The 19,093-nt window shown below is 44.3% G+C and overlaps 1 protein-coding gene across 1 annotated transcript; it reads right to left on the bottom strand.

Annotated features, from left to right (window-relative positions):
* Positions 1–828: 828 nt before the first annotated feature.
* On the bottom strand, positions 829–18,771 carry LOC120050050 (epigen-like). The gene is made up of 5 exons (XM_038996675.1): positions 18,693–18,771; positions 5,907–6,050; positions 5,381–5,501; positions 3,625–3,783; positions 829–886 (listed from the first exon to the last, which is right to left on the bottom strand). Exons 1-5 carry the CDS (start codon positions 18,769–18,771, stop codon positions 829–831), a joined length of 561 nt encoding a protein of 186 aa, XP_038852603.1.
* Positions 18,772–19,093: the final 322 nt, after the last annotated feature.

Genomic DNA, 19,093 nt, shown 5'->3' with positions numbered 1-19,093 from the left:
ACAAAGCCGGCAGGCTTTCTTTATTGGTTGTTGCATATATTTTATAATCTAAATATGGCATCGGAATGTTGAAAATCAGATTTCCCCCTTAGTTGATCGTTGTATGCAGACGGCTCTGTGACGTAGGTGTGTGGTGTGGTGTGTCGGGAAAACCTTCTGGCTCATAGACCTGCGTTGCAACGACTGTACCACAAATGCATGCTTAAGTGGCAACGTCGATATCCCCGTTTATAAACAGAGGGCAGTTATTGTTATTTGTCGTCGTAAATTCTATGAGGTGGGCGGAGCAAATATTTTTACGGGACAAGGGGAGGGTCATGTGAAAAAAATAAATCACGTAGCATTTTTTTTGAGGGACAACAGGCGCATGTTAGCAACAGGTGTAAACGGGGCTGTAGAGTTCTTTTATAGGGAATATGATGCCATTTTGTACCAACCTTTCATCCTGACCTGACTGACTGATGTTGTCCCTGCTGTTTTAGGAATATTTTCAATCAGTTGTAATTCTGATACCTGGTGGTTAAATGAGGTAACATGTAGACCTGCCCATGTAATGGTGATGTTGACTTCTTTATGAAAATCACTATCTTCAGACAACAGTGGTCGGATTTGAAAGACATTTCTTACCAAAAAAACACATTAAATACAAAATTATAACTTATTTTAGATATTTCAATAAATAGCCTCAATTTGATATGGGAAGACATTGTGGTCAATATACGGTTATGGAATTGTTGGGACAGCAAAACAAGACAAGGTTGGTGGTGATGATGATGGTAATTATGATGCTGATGAAGATGATGATGGTGGGGATGACGAAGACGGGGCTCAAACTGAGTTCTCCGAGCCACCGTAGGTCTTGTAGAGAAGGGGCTGTTTTTTACACCTAGAATGAGAGAGAGAAAAGGAGGTCGAGACAGAAAATTTAAAATGAGATAAACGATAGAAATCCCAGTATTACATCTTACACATATTTTAATGTTAGAGACTGTGTGAGGTTTGTTTCTGCATTTTCCAAAAGACAGTTCTGTCTCAACTTGCTCTGCTTCTATGTCCTCATATTGTCTAGAAGAGACATGCCTCTCTGATTTAAAGGAAGGAATTATGTCAGCTCTATTCATGATATTTCTATGTTCTGTATGTCAGGGGTGTCATGCACATCATTATTATTATTATGCCAGAAGTACATGAGGATGGGTGGGAGGTGGTCCATAGGGGGTTGACGTGAAGTACATGAGGATGGGTGGGAGGTGGTCCATAGGGGGTTGACGTGAAGTACATGAGGATGGATGGGAGGTGGTCTATAGGGGGTTGACGTGAAGTACATGAGGATGGGTGGGAGGTGGTCCATAGGGGGTTGACGTGAAGTACATGAGGATGGGTGGGAGGTGGTCCATAGGGGGTTGACGTGAAGTACATGAGGATGGGTGGGAGGTGGTCCATATGGGGTTGACGTGAAGTACATGAGGATGGGTGGGAGGTGGTCCATAGGGGGTTGACGTGAAGTACATGAGGATGGGTGGGAGGTGGTCCATATGGGGTTGACGTGAAGTACATGAGGATGGGTGGGAGGTGGTCCATAGGGGGTTGACGTGAAGTACATGAGGATGGGTGGGAGGTGGTCCATATGGGGTTGACGTGAAGTACATGAGGATGGGTGGGAGGTGGTCCATATGGGGTTGACGTGAAGTACATGAGGATGGGTGGGAGGTGGTCCATAGGGGGTTGACGTGAAGTACATGAGGATGGATGGGAGGTGGTCCATAGGGGGTTGACGTGAAGTACATGAGGATGGATGGGAGGTGGTCTATAGGGGGTTGACGTGAAGTACATGAGGATGGGTGGGAGGTGGTCCATAGGGGGTTGACGTGAAGTACATGAGGATGGATGGGAGGTGGTCTATAGGGGGTTGACGTGAAGTACATGAGGATGGGTGGGAGGTGGTCTATAGGGGGTTGACGTGAAGTACATGAGGATGGGTGGGAGGTGGTCCATAGGGGGTTGACGTGAAGTACATGAGGATGGATGGGAGGTGGTCCGTAGGGGGTTGACGTGAAGTACATGAGGATGGGTGGGAGGTGGTCCATAGGGGGTTGACGTGAAGTACATGAGGATGGGTGGGAGGTGGTCCATAGGGGGTTGACGTGAAGTACATGAGGATGGATGGGAGGTGGTCCATATGGGGTTGACGTGAAGTACATGAGGATGGGTGGGAGGTGGTCCGTAGGGGGTTGACGTGAAGTACATGAGGATGGATGGGAGGTGGTCTATAGGGGGTTGACGTGAAGTACATGAGGATGGGTGGGAGGTGGTCCATAGGGGGTTGACGTGACGTACAGAGTCACATCGACCGTAGGGGGTTGACGTGACGTACAGAGTCACATCGACCGTAGGGGGTTGAAGTGATGTACAGAGTCACATCGACCGTAGGGGGTAACAACCGTAGGGGGTTGTTACGAGGTAATTGAGGTAGATATGTAGATATAGGTAGGGCTAAAGTGACTAGGCAACAGAATAGATAAACAGTAGCAGCAGCGTATGTGACGAGTCAAAAGAGTTAGTGGCAAAAGAGTCAGACAGATCAATAGACATGATGCCTAATTCTATGTCAAAAGGTGATCCATGCATACCTCTTTACCCGTTCAATTGTCATTTTAATTAATGATGCACATTGATTTATTCATAACTTTTATGCCTTAGGAGTTTAGTACAATTGTTACACTGCTATATGGTCATATGTCATATAAGTCTAGAAGTCTAGATATAGAAGTCTAGATATAGAAGTCTAGATATAGAAGTCTAGAAATCTAGAAGTCTAGATATAGAAGTCTAGAAATCTAGAAATCTAGAAGTCTAGATATAGAAGTCTAGAAGTCTAGAAATCTAGAAGTCTAGATATAGAAGTCTAGAAGTCTAGAAATCTAGAAGTCTAGATATAGAAGTCTAGATATAGAAGTCTAGATATAGAAGTCTAGAAGTCTAGATATAGAAGTCTAGATATAGAAGTCTAGAAGTCTAGATATAGAAGTCTAGATATAGAAGTATAGATATAGAAGTCTAGAAGTCTAGATCTAGAAGTCTAGAAATCTAGAAGTCTAGATATAGAAGTCTAGAAGTCTAGAAGTCTAGATATAGAAGTCTAGAAATCTAGAAGTCTAGATATATATCTTATACGTCTAGAAACCTTGCCAGCAGGCATGCCAGGTAAGATAGTTAGATAAGCTACTCTAACTTGATTGATAGGCTGAAATGGCTTGGTATGTAGTTATGAGGTTGGTAGATTGGGAACCTGTCTAGCTGGCCAGCTAAACCCAACTTCATGAAATGAATAGGGGGCTAGTATTACAGACGAATACCGAAAACAACATATTCATCAAGAAGGAATCAATAGGATACATAGAGTAGCTTTGATCCAATTAAATTTTACAAACATACCTCCTGCGAGTCCGTACGTGCATTTGTGCCCCCTACGGGCACGACGCGTCTGCTACACTCTGCTCTACGTAACCTGTTGACGCCCTGTTACTCCACAAATCTCTCTCCGTCTCTCGTTGTCTGTCTTCCCCTGTCTCTGTAGTAGCCCCGGACAGGTGTGTGTGTGTATGTTTACTGTGAGTTGCTTACCTTGTCTTGATGCAGCAGTAGAGACCGACAGCGAGGCAGCACACTAACATGGCCACACCCACGCAGATGGCAATCACCTCCTCTGTTGTGGCTAACTTGCACAGCGTCGCCTGGTGGACCAACAGACCACAGCGAGCGCCGCTATAGGAAGCATCACACCTACACAAAGAGAGAGAGAGTTGACGAGCTCAATTAGTTTGAAGTAACTGTATGTGTGTGTGTGGTGTGTGTGTGTGTGTGTCAGTGGCGGTCGGTGAGGTTTAAGATGAGGGAGGATGATTTTAGTTTAAATAGCATGGCCTTATTTCTATTACATCATATTGGATGACTGTCATTCATATTCCATTCACCCAGTTTAATGTAACAGTGATACTCACATTTTCCTATACCCATCATGAGGTTGCTACAACCTAGCCTATGAATTAAAGTTTACAACAGGTGCACACAGGTCGAGATGTTGAGGTGACAGGCAGTGACATTCAACACCGCCTTGCACACTCTTGCCTGCATCTAGCTGATCATTAGTCAAACAGTTGCCAACGAGAGTTTCTATTGGACAAATTCAGGTATGTTTAAGAAAAGTTTTTCAACAGAATCGGTGGAATGAAAACACCTCTGATCACGCGTAAACACAGTTCACTTTCATAGCAGCCACGTTGTATTCCTTCTCGCATCTATGCGCTCTCCTCCTCTCACCTTTTCCCTTCTCTTATGGACTTCAATGCACAACACATCAACTGCCACATCGACCGATGCACAACTGTATGTGACCAGGCGAAGAAAAAAACTTTCCAAGCCAAACCATATCATAACTGCCTACGTCGTTGTCACCCTATTAGCTAAAGTAACATCATATAATCAACATAGCTAATAGAACTAACGCGTTAGTAAACCTGCTACAATCATGCAGTAACGTTCGTGTATAGTCAGTAAGCAGTTACACTGATGGGCCCCGGTGGCAATAAATTAGTAAAACCAAAAGCTTACCTTGACTTGGAAGATTTCCAGTGTTGTTGGATAGTCACAGCCAGCTAGCTAACATAGCATCCCCCTGTTTGAGAAGGGTGTTTGAGTAGGCTAAACTAGCTAGCTGCATTTGCTAGCTAAGTAAGTGAAACTGCTTCTCCTTCATTTTTGTAGAAATTAATTTGTTCAAAACTGTTCAACTACTGTCTTTAAGTCAACTACTCACCACATTTTATACACTGCATTGCTAGCTAGCTGTAGCTTATGATTTCAGTACTAGATTCATTCTCTGATCCTTTTATTGGGTGGACAACATGTCAGTTCATGCTGCAAGAGCTCTGATAGGTTGGAGGACATCCTCCGGAAGTTGTCATAATTACTGTGTAAGTCTATGGAAGGGGGTGAGAACCATGAGCCTCCTAGGTTTTATATTGAAGTCAATGTACCCAGAGGAGGGCGGAAGCTAGCTGCCCTCCAGCTACACCATGGTACTACCCTACAGAGTGCTATTGAGGCTACTGTAGACCTTCTTTGCAAAATAGCGTGTTTTAATAAATTAGTTTGTGACGTGAATATATTTAGTATAGTTTTATATAAAAAGGGTCACTTTTTTTAAATGTAAAAAAAAACAATTGTATGAAATTCACTGAGGATGATGGTCCTCCCTTTCCTCCTCTGATGAGCCTCCTCTGGTGTGTGTGTGTGTGTGTGTGTGTGTGTGTGTGTGTGTGTGTGTGTGTGTGTGTGTGTGTGTGTGTGTGTGTGTGTGTGTGTGTGTGTGTTGTCTTACGTGCAGGCAGGGGTATCGCTGTCAGGGGGGTACATGCACTGTCCGTTCAGGCAGTAGTCAGAATCCTCATCTTTACAGGATCTTGACATCCTCAGAACACGAGGTTCCTCGGTATCACTACCTGCAATCAATCAATCAATCAATCAGATCTTTATTAACGAATAACAACAACACAAACTGGTCATGTAGCAGCTTTAATCTAAAGCCAATAACCCTTCCATTCAGTCTAGCCAAGGTGGGGTGTGGGACGTAGCCAGGAGCAAGTGAAACAGGTATCTGAATCCTGAACAAACTGGAAGGCTCTCGTTTGCTGTGATGGGTAAAACTCTGTAGCACAAGTATTTTCAAGAAAAAAAAATGTAGCGGTCCTTCCAGTTTGTTCAGGATTAGAATACCTGTTTCCCCCCCCCCCCCCCCCCCCAAGAAGCACCTGTGCCCCCAACCTTTAAACTCACACTAAAGCTTCTTCCCCATGCCGTTTTGGAGCATTAAGACACAGAATAGCTGTTTCTATCCTATAAATCACCATTTACAGGCGGCGTGGAGATTTTGGGTTCTGCAAGGTCCGGGCTGAGTGTCCATTGTGTTGGTTGAAGGTTGTCTGAACGTTTTGCTGACTGGATCCTTGTGGAGAGGAGGAGGAGCAGCACCGCAACCAGAGTGGTGGAGTCTGTGGGAACGGGAAGAAAGGAGATACATGAAGGGGTTTTCCCTCACACCTTTAAATGCTATCCTTCTAATACCAACACAATTACACTGCTCTAAAGTTCTTAAAGAATCTAATTATCAGAATTCTTAGTAGGGTACTTCCTGATCTGACCGGTGAAAGATAGCACCTGTCCAGACACTTGTCAGATTAGTGATGAGGCTTGACAGTTGCTTTAGATCAGTGGTTAGGCTAGATGGAAGGTTGCTTTATATCATGTTATTTTTAACTAGGCAAGTCAGTTAAGAACAAAGTCTTATTTACAATGACGGCCTACCAGGGAACAGTGGGTTAACTTCCTTGTTCAGGGACAGAACAACAGATTTTTACCTTGTAAGCTCAGGAATTTGATCCAGCAACCTTTCAGTTACTGGACTAACACTCTAACCACTAGGCTACCTGCCACCCCAAGATCAGTGGTTAGGCTAGATGGAAGGTTGCTTTAAAAAAAAAAATGTAACATTGAAAAGCACAGAACAAACACAGTCAAAAAAGGGGACTAAGTTAATCCGTATGTTTATCCTGGCACAGGAGCTGTTCAAAATGGAGGAGCTGTTCAAAATGGAGGAACTGTTCAAAATGGAGGAACTGTTCAAAATGGAAGGGCTGTTTAAAATGAAGGAGCTATTCAAAATGGAGGTGCTGTTCAAAATGGAGGAGTTGTTCAAAATGGAGGAGATGTTCAAAATGGAGGAGCTGTTCAATATGGAGGAACTGTTCAAAATGGAAGGGCTGTTTAAAATGAAGGAGCTATTCAATATGGAGGAACTGTTCAAAATGGAGGAGTTGTTCAAAATGGAGGTGCTGTTCAAAATGGAGGAGTTGTTCAATATGGAGGAACTGTTCAAAATGGAGGAGTTGTTCAAAATGGAGGAACTGTTCAAAATGGAGGAGTTGTTCAAAATGGAGGAGTTGTTCAAAATGGAGGAGCTGTTCAAAATGGAGGAGTTGTTCAAAATGGAGGAGCTGTTCAATATGGAGGAACTGTTCAAAATGGAGGAGTTGTTCAAAATGGAGGAGCTGTTCAAAATGGAGGAACTGTTCAAAATGGAAAGGTCCAAAAACTGTTGAAGAGCTGTATCGAGAACAACTGTATCCTAATCCATCTATCCAATACTGCAGTTCAGAGACAGAGTGCTCTTCTCCCTGCGCCACAAAACACTCACATACGCTACATCACACGACTTTGGGGTTTTCACATACTGGTATATGCTGTGTTGTGTAGATTCAAAGTCATACAGTTAAATTATGTATTGTCTACTGCAGTATATTTCTATAGATAAAGTCATATAGATAAAATACAACCTAAAATACAACATATAACTTTGGCTGGGTCCCTTACAAAAAATGTACCATGGTAGTACAACGAAAAAAATACTACGGTACTATAATGGTTGTTGGTTACTACCATGGCAGGAAAATACCATGGTATTTACACCAGTACTATGCTGTTTTCCTGCCAAGATAGTGTTAATTGTACTAGCTACCATGGTACACAAATGAACCATGGTAGTACAATGAAAAAACATACCATGGTGTTGTACTATCAGCATGTAGTGAAACATGAAAGCATAGTAGTTGTTTACAATGTATTATGATGGTCTGTTTCCCACAGGATGTGGAGGTCCTGGGTAGGTTACACATGTTCTGTGGTTGTGAGGCCGGTTGGATGTACTGACAAATTCTCTAAAATGACGTTGGAGGCAGCTTATGGTAGAGAAATGAACATTAAAATATCTGGCAACAGCTCTGGTGGACAGTCCTTCAGTCAGCATGCCAATTGCACGCTCCCTCAAAACTTGAGACCTCTGTGGCATTGTATTGTGTGATAAAACTGCACATTTCAAAGTTGCCTTTTATTGTCCCGCAGCACAAGGTGCACCTGAGTAATGATCACGCTGTTTAATCAGCTTCTTGATATGCCACACCTGTCAGGTGGATGGATTATCTTGTCAAAGGAGAAATGCTCACTAATAGGGGATGTAAACACATTTGTGGCATAAACACAAACGTTTTAGAGAAATAAACTTTTGGGGTGTATGAAACATTTTTGGGATCTTTATTTCAGCTCATGATACATGTTGTGTTTATATTTTTGTTTCGTGTAAATTCATCAATGTACAGTACATTCGGAAAGTACTGACTTTTCCCACATTTTGTTACGTTACAGCCTTATTCTAAAATGGATGAAATAAAATGTATTTCCTCATCAATCTACACACAATACTACATAATGACAAAGCAAAAACAGGTTTTTAGAAATGTTTGCAAATGTATTGAATATGAAAAAGCAGAAATACCTTATTTACATAAGAAGGGTCTTGGTCAGGGAGGTGACCAAGAACCCGATGGTCACTCTGACAGAGCTCCAGAGTTCCTCTGTGGAGATGGGAGAAACTTCCAGAAGGACAACCATCTCTGCAGCACTCCACCAATCAGGCCTTTATGGTAGAGTGGCTAGATGGGAGCTACTCCTCAGTAAAAGGCACATGAAAGCCTGCTTGGAGTTTGCCAAAAGGCACATAACGGACTCAGACCATGAGAAACAAGAGTCTCTGGTCTGATGAAACCAAGATTTAATGCTTTGGCCTGAATGCCAAGCGTCACATCTGGAGGAAACCTGCACCATCCCTATGGTGAAGCATGGTGGTGGCAGCATCATTCTGTGGAGATGTTTTTCAGCGGAAGGGACTGGGAGACTAGTCAGGATCGAGGGAAAGATGAACGAGCAAAGTACAGATAGATCCTTGATGAAAACCTGCTCCAGAGCGCTCAGGACCTCAGACTGGGACAAGGTTCACCTGCCAACAGGACAACGACCCTAAGCACACAGTCAAGACAACGCAGGAGTGGCTTAGGGACAAGTCTCTGAATGTCTTTGAGTGGCTTAGCTAGAGCCAGAGCCCGGAAGATCTGCAGAGAAGAATGGGAGAAACTCCCCAAATACAGGTGTGCCAAGCTTGTAGCGTCATTCCCAAGAAGACTCAAGGCTGTAATTGCTGCCAAAGGTGCTTCAACAAAGTACTGAGTAAAGCGTCTGAATACTTATGTAAATGTGATATTTCAGTTAATAAAATTGTAATACATTTGCAAAAATTTCTAAAGACATATTTTTGCTTTGTCATTATGGCGCATTGTGTGTAGATTGACGAGGGGACATTTTTTTAAATCCATTTTAGAATAAGGCTGTAACGTAACAAAATGTGGGTAAAGTCAAGGGGTCTGAATACTTTCCGAATGCCACTGTAATACCAATCAACCTCTTCTGACATTGAGGGGTTTATTTATGTAATGCATTATACTGCCATTGTGCTATGGTAACACACAATTAATGGTACCATTTATCATAATTGTGCGCTACCATGGTAGAATGTATAATGCAGGTTAAAACAATGGTGTTTCGGCCTCCCGAGTGGCGCAGTGGTCTAATGCACTGAACTTCTTGCGGATCAGTGGAACCCTAGTGTCCCATTTCGACATCTTCCGGTGAAATTGCAGAGCGCCAAATTCAAATTAAATTACTATAAATATTAAAAACGTTCATGAAATCACAAGTGCAATACATCAAAATAAAGCTTAACTTGTTGTTAATCCAGCCGCCGTGTCAGATTTCAAAAAGGCTTTACGGCGAAAGCAAACCATGCGATTATCTGAGGACAGCGTCCAGCACACAAATGCATAACAAATAATTTTCAACCAGGGAGTTGCGACATGAAAGTCAGAAATAGCGATATAATATATTCCTTACCTTTGAAGATCTTCTTCTGTTGGCACTCCAAAAGGTCCCAGTTACATTACAAATGGTCCTTTTGTTCGATAATGTCCTTCTTTATATCCATAAAAACTCAGTTTAGCTGGCACAATAATCCACTCGGTTTCACTCCTTCAAAATGCATACAAAATGAATCCCAAACGTTACCAATAAACTTATCCAAACAAGTCAATCAACATTTATAATCAAACCTTAGGTACCATAATACGCAAGTAAATGATCAAATATAAGACGGAGAATAGTATGTTCATTACCGGAGATAAATAACAAAGAACGTGCTTTCCTCCACGCGCATTGGAAACACTACAGCCAAAATGGGAGCCACTTAGAAAAACTACAACTTCTCCCTCATTTTCCAAAAAAACAGCCTGAAACTCTTTCTAAAGACTGTTGACATCTAGTGGGAGTCCCAGGAACTGCAATCGGGGAGGATTTCGCCTCATATTAAACATGACAGCCATTGAACTCAGTGGTAGGATGATTTGTTTTGGGGGGGGGGGGGGGGGGGGGGGTTTGTCCTCGAGGTTTCGCCTGCCATTTCAGTTCTGTTATACTCACAGACATTATTTTAACAGTTTTCAATCCAACTCTACTAATTATATACATATCCTAGCTTCTGGGCCTGAGTAGCAGGCAGTTTACTTTGGGCACGCTTTTCATCCGGCCGTCAAAATACCGCCCCCTAGCCCAAAGAGGCTAATTGGCACAGCGTCGTCCGGGTTAGGGGAGGGTTTGGCCGGCAGGGATGTTCCTGTCCCATCGTGCACTAGCGAATCCTGTGGCGGGTTGGTCGCAATGCACGCTGACACGTTGCCAGGTGTACGTACGGTGTTTCCTCAGACACATTGGAGCGGCTGGCTTCCGGGTTAAGCAGGTGTTGTGTCAAGAAGCAGGACGGCTTGGCTGGGTTGTGTTTCGGAGGATGCGTGGCTCTCAACCTTTCGCCTCTCCCGAATCCGTACGGGAGTTGCAGCAATGGGACAGGACGGTCACTACCAATTGGATACCACGAAATCGTGGAGAAAAATGTGTAAAAAAAAAACACAACAAAAAAGGGTATTTCCATGATCCACATCTACCATGGTATAAATCAGGCAATACCATGGTATTATTTAGGTGCAATGGTAGTAACATAGTAGTAACATCATACTTCAAGGCTAAAACCATCATACATTTCCATGATTCAGATTTATACCATGTTATGAATGAACATACCATAGTAGCACCATGGTATGAACATTGTTGATCTAGACCAGCACTAATGAATGGTTTGTTGGCTGAGTAGTTTAGTCAGGTGTGTTAATGGATAAGGGAAAAAGGTAACACGTTACTTGACAAGCAGCGTCATCAGTTGTATAAAGTACTTTAGTAAAAATACTTTAAAGTACCTCAGACTCACTAAACACAAATACTTAGTTTGTAAATTATGTCTGAGTGTTGGAGTGTGCCCCTGGTTGTTAAAAAATAATAATAATAAGGAAATCGTGCTGTCTGGTTTGCTTAATATAAGGAATTTGATGTATAGCATTTACTTATGACAATTGAGTACTTTTTCCACCTTTTGAGTGTCGTAACACGTTTATGACAAGGTCATAACCATGTCATAACAGCTGACCTAACTTGTCATAACTCTGTCATGACCCATATATTTACACCTGTTGTGAAATATAGTGTGTTATGTTATGGGTGGCTAGGACCTACATAAGCGTGCCAAATCCCACAAAACACACTACACAAGGCAAAACATTCCTTTACACCGTAGCCTGGGTGTCAACAGTATGTTTATGTTATATATATATATATATATATATATATATATATATATATATACATATTTGTTTGAATTGACCATGTACAATTATAATTTTAATTGTGCACACATTGATGTCAGACATGCACCTACCCCCAATGCTCTGTTTGCTGAACACTGATATAAGGACATGTATAGTACGTGATTGGCCTATCTGGCCTTGTATGATTATGATGTCATAATGCTTCTTGACAGTGTCATAATGCTTCTTGACAGTGTCATAATGCTTCTCGACAGTGTCATAATGCTTCTCGACAGTGTCATACATAATGCTTCTTGACAGTGTCATAATGCTTCTTGACAGTGTCATAATGCTTCTCGACAGTGTCATAATGCTTCTCGACAGTGTCATACATAATGCTTCTTGACAGTGTCATAATGCTTCTTGACAGTGTCATAATGCTTCTCGACAGTGTCATAATGCTTCTTGACAGTGTCATACATAATGCTTCTTGACAGTGTCATAATGCTTCTTGACAGTGTCATACATAATGCTTCTCGACAGTGTCATAATGCTTCTCGACAGTGTCATACATAATGCTTCTCGACAGTGTCATAATGCTTCTCGACAGTGTCATAATGCTTCTTGACAGTGTCATAGTGCTTCTCGACAGTGTCATAATGCTTCTTGACAGTGTCATAATGCTTCTCGACAGTGTCATAATGCTTCTCGACAGTGTCATAATGCTTCTCGACAGTGTCATACATAATGCTTCTTGACAGTGTCATAATGCTTCTTGACAGTGTCATAATGCTTCTCGACAGTGTCATAATGCTTCTCGACAGTGTCATAATGCTTCTCGACAGTGTCATACATAATGCTTCTTGACAGTGTCATAATGCTTCTCGACAGTGTCATAATGCTTCTCGACAGTGTCATACATAATGCTTCTTGACAGTGTCATAATGCTTCTTGACAGTGTCATAATGCTTCTCGACAGTGTCATAATGCTTCTTGACAGTGTCATACATAATGCTTCTTGACAGTGTCATAATGCTTCTCGACAGTGTCATAATGCTTCTTGACAGTGTCATACATAATGCTTCTCGACAGTGTCATAATGCTTCTCGACAGTGTCATACATAATGCTTCTCGACAGTGTCATAATGCTTCTCGACAGTGTCATAATGCTTCTTGACAGTGTCATAGTGCTTCTTGACAGTGTCATACATAATGCTTCTTGACAGTGTCATAATGCTTCTCGACAGTGTCATAATGCTTCTCGACAGTGTCATAATGCTTCTCGACAGTGTCATACATAATGCTTCTCGACAGTGTCATAATGCTTCTCGACAGTGTCATAATGCTTCTTGACAGTGTCATAGTGCTTCTCGACAGTGTCATACATAATGCTTCTCGACAGTGTCATAATGCTTCTCGACAGTGTCATAATGCTTCTCGACAGTGTCATAATGCTTCTCGACAGTGTCATAATGCTTCTCGACAGTGTCATAATGCTTCTGGACAGTGTCATAATGCTTCTCGACAGTGTCATAATGCTTCTCGACAGTGTCATAATGCTTCTCGACAGTGTCATAATGCTTCTCGACAGTGTCATAATGCTTAAAAAAAAAAAAAAAAAAAAAAAAACACGACCGTAAAGAATTCACAACGACAAGAACAACAAAGGATTTAAGAAACAAACTTTCAAATGAAAGGAAACTTCTTGGCAGGGAAAAAACACATTTGAATAAATGTGGGGTTTGACACTCTTATGTAGGTGTCATAACGAGCCATAAAATAACGCAATATATATGTCTCAACAGGTGTAAATATATGGGTCATGACAGTGTTATGATCATATTATGACAGGTTATGTCAGCTGTTATGACATATTGTGACATTACCAAATTATGTGTTAGGACCGCAAAGACACACACACACAGACACACACAGACACACACAGACACACACAGACACACACACACACAGACACACAGACACACACAGACACACACACACACACACACACACACACACACACACACACACACACACACACAGACACACACAGACACACACAGACACACACAGACACACACACACACACAGACACACAGACACACACAGACACACACACACACACACACACACACACACACACACACACACACACACACACACACACACACACACACACACACACACAGACACCCACAGACACACACAGACACACACAGACACACACAGTTGCAGGATACTCACCCCTCACAGTCTGTGTTGGTCCTGACATCTTGTGGTTTATCTAAGTGTGCGTGTGTTGTAGCCGTCCAGTGAACTCTAGTTAGTCTAAGAACGATCTTCTCTTCAGGTGTGTGGATTACAGTGAACGTTCAGTACGCTTTATACCCTTTCTACACATCCCTGTCACAACTTGTACAACAAATGGCAGAACCAGAATTCTGGGGTAAAGAGTATCTCCTTTCCCCAAATGGCTTGCTCACCTGCTTCTTCCGTATCACTTCCTGTCCCATTGCCCTTGGTTACCTGCATGCAGAGGCCTCTCCTCTTGGGCAGGTATTCAACAGGTATGCAGCCCCAGGAGGCAGGAGATGACACGCTATAATAAAAGCATTTCTTTGGAAGTGCAAGCACACACACACACTTACACACAGACACACACACACACACACACACACACACACACAGAAACACAGATGAAATGTGTGTGTTGTCAGCCCACACAGGTCAAACATCATCTGGAGCTTACAACACTTAAAGAAGCGTGTCTTTCTCTCTCTCTCCTCTCTTTCTCTCTCTCTCTCCGTCTCCCTCTTTCTCTCTCACTCTCTCCTCTCTTTCTCTCTCTCTCCTCTCTTTCTCTCTCACTCTCTCCTCTCTTTCTCTCTCTCTGTCTCCCTCTCTCTCTCTCTCTCTCCTCTCTTTCTCTCTCTCTCTCCTCTCTTTCTCTCTCTCCGTCTCCCTCTCTCTCCTCTCTTTCTCTCTCTCCGTCTCCCTCTTTCTCTGATTCTCCGACCCCTGACTCCTCTCTACCCCTGACTCTTTCTCTACCCCTGACTCTTTCTCTCTCCCTGACTCTCTCTACCCCTGACTCTTTCTCTCTCCCTGACTCTCTCTACCCCTGACTCTTTCTCTCTCCCTGACTCTCTCTACCCCTGACTCTTTCTCTACCCCTGACTCTTTCTCTACCCCTGACTCCTCTCTACCCCTGACTCTCTCTACCCCTGACTCTTTCTCTCTCCCTGACTCTCTCTACCCCTGACTCTTTCTCTCTCCCTGACTCTCTCTACCCCTGACTCTTTCTCTCTCCCTGACTCCTCTCTACCCCTGACTCTCTCTAACCCTGACTCTTTCTCTCTCCCTGACTCTCTCTACCCCTGACTCTTTCTCTCTCCCTGACTCTCTCTACCCCTGACTCTTTCTCTCTCCCTGACTCTCTCTCTAACCCTGACTCTTTCTCTCTCCCTGACTCTCTCTACCCCTGACTCTTTCTCTCTCCCTGACTCTCTCTACCCCTGACTCTTTCTCTCTCCCTGACTCTCTCTACCCCTGACTCTTTCTCTCTCCCTGACTCTCTCTCTAACCCTGACTCTTTCTCTCTCCCTGACTCTCTCTACCCCTGACTCTTTCTCTCTCCCTGACTCTCTCTACCCCTGACTCTTTCTCTCTCCCTGACTCTCTCTAACCCTGACTCTTTCTCTACCCCTGACTCTCTCTACCCCTGACTCCTCTCTACCCCTGACTCTCTCTACCCCTGACTCTTTCTCTCTCCCTGACTCTCTCTACCCCTGACTCTTTCTCTCTCCCTGACTCTCTCTACCCCTGACTCTTTCTCTCTCCCTGACTCTCTCTAACCCTGACTCCTCTCTACCCCTGACTCTTTCTCTACCCCTGACTCTTTCTCTCTCCCTGACTCCTCTCTACCCCTGACTCTTTCTCTCTCCCTGACTCCTCTCTAACCCTGACTCTTTCTCTCTCCCTGACTCTCTCTCTAACCCTGACTCTTTCTCTCTCCCTGACTCTCTCTACCCCTGACTCTCTCTCTCTCCCTGACTCTCTCTACCCCTGACTCTCTCTACCCCTGACTCTTTCTCTACCCCTGACTCTTTCTCTCTCCCTGACTCCTCTCTACCCCTGACTCTTTCTCTCTCCCTGACTCCTCTCTAACCCTGACTCTTTCTCTCTCCCTGACTCTCTCTCTAACCCTGACTCTTTCTCTCTCCCTGACTCTCTCTACCCCTGACTCTCTCTCTCTCCCTGACTCTCTCTACCCCTGACTCTCTCTACCCCTGACTCTTTCTCTACCCCTGACTCTTTCTCTACCCCTGACTCCTCTCTACCCCTGACTCCTCTCTACCCCTGACTCTTTCTCTCTCCCTGACTCCTCTCTACCCCTGACTCTTTCTCTACCCCTGACTCTTCCTCTTTCCCTGACTCTCTCTACCCCTGACTCTTTCTCTACCCCTGACTCTTTCTCTCTCCCTGACTCTCTCTCTACCCCTGACTCTTTCTCTCTCCCTGACTCTTTCTCTACCCCTGACTCTTTCTCTACCCCTGACTCTTTCTCTCTCCCTGACTCCTCTCTACCCCTGACTCTTTCTCTACCCCTGACTCCTCTCTACCCCTGACTCCTCTCTACCCCTGACTCTTTCTCTCTCCCTGACTCCTCTCTACCCCTGACTCTTTCTCTACCCCTGACTCTTTCTCTCTCCCTGACTCTCTCTCTACCCCTGACTCTTTCTCTACCCCTGACTCTCTCTACCCCTGACTCCTCTCTACCCCTGACTCTTTCTCTCTCCCTGACTCTCTCTCTACCCCTGACTCTTTCTCTACCCCTGACTCTCTCTACCCCTGACTCCTCTCTACCCCTGACTCTCTCTACCCCTGACTCTTTCTCTACCCCTGACTCTTCCTCTTTCCCTGACTCTTTCTCTCTCCCTGACTCTCTCTACCCCTGACTCTTCCTCTTTCCCTGACTCTTTCTCTCTCCCTGACTCCTCTCTACCCCTGACTCTTTCTCTACCCCTGACTCTTTCTCTCTCCCTGACTCTCTCTCTACCCCTGACTCTTCCTCTTTCCCTGACTCTTTCTCTCTCCCTGACTCTCTCTACCCCTGACTCCTCTCTACCCCTGACTCTCTCTACCCCTGACTCTTTCTCTCTCCCTGACTCTTTCTCTCTCCCTGACTCTCTCTACCCCTGACTCTTTCTCTCTACCCCTGACTCTCTCTACCCCTGACTCTTTCTCTACCCCTGACTCTTTCTCTCTCCCTGACTCTCTCTCTACCCCTGACTCTTCCTCTTTCCCTGACTCTTTCTCTCTCCCTGACTCTCTCTACCCCTGACTCCTCTCTACCCCTGACTCTCTCTACCCCTGACTCTTTCTCTCTCCCTGACTCTTTCTCTACCCCTGACTCTTTCTCTACCCCTGACTCTTTCTCTCTCCCTGACTCTCTCTACCCCTGACTCTCTCTACCCCTGACTCTTTCTCTCTCCCTGACTCTCTCTACCCCTGACTCTTTCTCTCTCCCTGACTCTCTCTACCCCTGACTCTCTCTACCCCTGACTCTCTCTACCCCTGACTTTCTCTACCCCCCTTTTCTCCCTAATTCATTATCATTTATACTTTAATAGTAATACATGTTGGCTCAGAGGTACTATTGTGAAAGTGGGGAGTTTGGCCAAACACTCACTTTTCCTCTGAATCTGAACACACAGGTTCAGGGGAGAAGTGAGTGTTTGTTCTGCCTAACTCTTAGAGCTCAGTGCTTTATGACAAGGAGGACAGGGAGGTTTACTCAGGGTTTGTATCGGTGACAAGTTCAAATTTGTTCATAAACAGAAGTTGTAGTTCAGTCTGTCTCTCAAATTTTTTAAAAATAAAAAGCAGTTGGAAGAAGTAGGAAGGAACCCCACGGACTGCATTCCGCTTTAGAATCATAATGTATAGATGTGCAGCTTGTGTCAAATATTTTTGCAGTCTATTCGGATTGGCATGGCAACACATGGAAATGACATGACATTTGTATCTGATCCATTTACGTAAGAATTTAGTTCTGGCTTAATCAAGATTACGTTTGGAGTAAATGTTCCCTTTCAGTCAGTCAACTTTGGTACAACACACTATGGAGAAACGCACTCTTGTGACTTCGGCTGGAAGGATCTACAATCACACCAGACAGGGCCAATGAAATCCAAGCCTCGCCGGAAGCCCCGCCCTTCCAGAGGTGATAGCCTCGGATTCATTCCTTCCATTATTCCGTTCTTCACCTCAGTGTGAACAGAAACGATTCACTAAGACTAAAACAACAAAAAAGATGGGCTAACGCAACCGTAACGAAGAAGGCTAACAACCCGAGTTGGGTTTTTGTAACCATGCCACCAATGAATAAAAAGATACTGACATTTGTTGTCTTGTATGTCTCGGCTCGGTTCATGCTCAGGCTGCCCTCGCTCCAATTAGTTTGTGTGCGAGACTAGGGGACGGCTGACACTGTTCCCATGCAGGTTCTCTTTACAAGTGTGTAGAATTCTTTAGAGTGTCTTGGTGCCAGTTCCTCGGCTCAGTTTGAGTTGTGGAACGCGGAGATGGTTTGGGTTGTTGGTCGGGTTCGAATGTCTCCTGTGCGCTCTGTCGCCAGTTACAGGAAGCTACTGGAAGAGAGAGGGCGACCACGTTCTATGGGTACCCCTCCCCCCGCCGACTGTGTATGCCTTGGTTAAGCATCGTTTGCCTCTCTTCCCAGAACGGTCCGGGTCCCACCTCGGTGATCCGGTCCCACTTAGACTTTCGAGACTAGGCTATCCAACGGTGGAATTGTTTGGGTAGCTCTATTGTTTTGTGTACATAGCTAGCGTTAAGTCCCTTCGTTATTCTAAATGGACCATGCTGCCGTCAAAGAGGCTAGCGAGCCTAGCTTTGACTAGAAGCCTCATCGTGGCTAACATCGGCAAGCATGCATAACTTCCGGCGAATAAAACTTACTAGCTTTCTCCTGGCGTTATGACAATCACATTCCTATTTCCAATTCCTGGAGTTGGAGGAAGTGGGGCTTGCAGGCACCTCCGATGAGGAAGCAGCCTCCAAGCTCTTGGGTCGGGTAACGTTTGGTTACGGACAAACGGGGTGCTACGTCAGCCATTGCCGACCATAAGGGGCTGGGCTTCATCCAGGCTATACCGTCTCACAGAAGCACACCTTAGTTAGGAAGCTTGTCCATGTTTAAAGTTCCCTCTGTTACCAAGTGTTCCATGGTGTTCAAGGGGTATATCAATCTCCCCAGGGTGAGAGTAATAAGTTGGGTTATTCACTCTTTGTCCACAAGGGGGCACTCCTCCCCCATAGGTGGCTCATTACTGGATTCAGTTGCGTTCAGTTGTGCAACTGACTAGGTATCCCCTTTCTCGATGACAGTGGTTCCTTTTTTTATAGTTCCGTACCCCTTCAAACATCTCCAGCTGTAC

This window comes from Salvelinus namaycush, chromosome 1, assembly GCF_016432855.1.
Source record: "Salvelinus namaycush isolate Seneca chromosome 1, SaNama_1.0, whole genome shotgun sequence".
Lineage (NCBI taxonomy): Eukaryota > Metazoa > Chordata > Actinopteri > Salmoniformes > Salmonidae > Salvelinus > Salvelinus namaycush.
Note: the sequence above shows the minus strand (reverse complement) of the source record. Positions and strands in the feature narration are given on the sequence as shown.

What these genes read in the sequence shown, in the direction of transcription:
- LOC120050050 (XM_038996675.1), bottom strand. Translation starts at nt 18,771, where the DNA reads ATGGCTGACGTAGCACCCCGTTTGTCCGTAACCAAACGTTACCCGACC. An exon ending in AGCGATACCCCTGCCTGCAC is followed by an intron (nt 3,784 to 5,380) that starts GTAAGACAACAC and finishes CTCTTTGTGTAG; the next exon opens with GTGTGATGCTTCCTATAGCG. An exon ending in TACTGCTGCATCAAGACAAG is followed by an intron (nt 887 to 3,624) that starts GTAAGCAACTCA and finishes CTCTCATTCTAG; the next exon opens with GTGTAAAAAACAGCCCCTTC.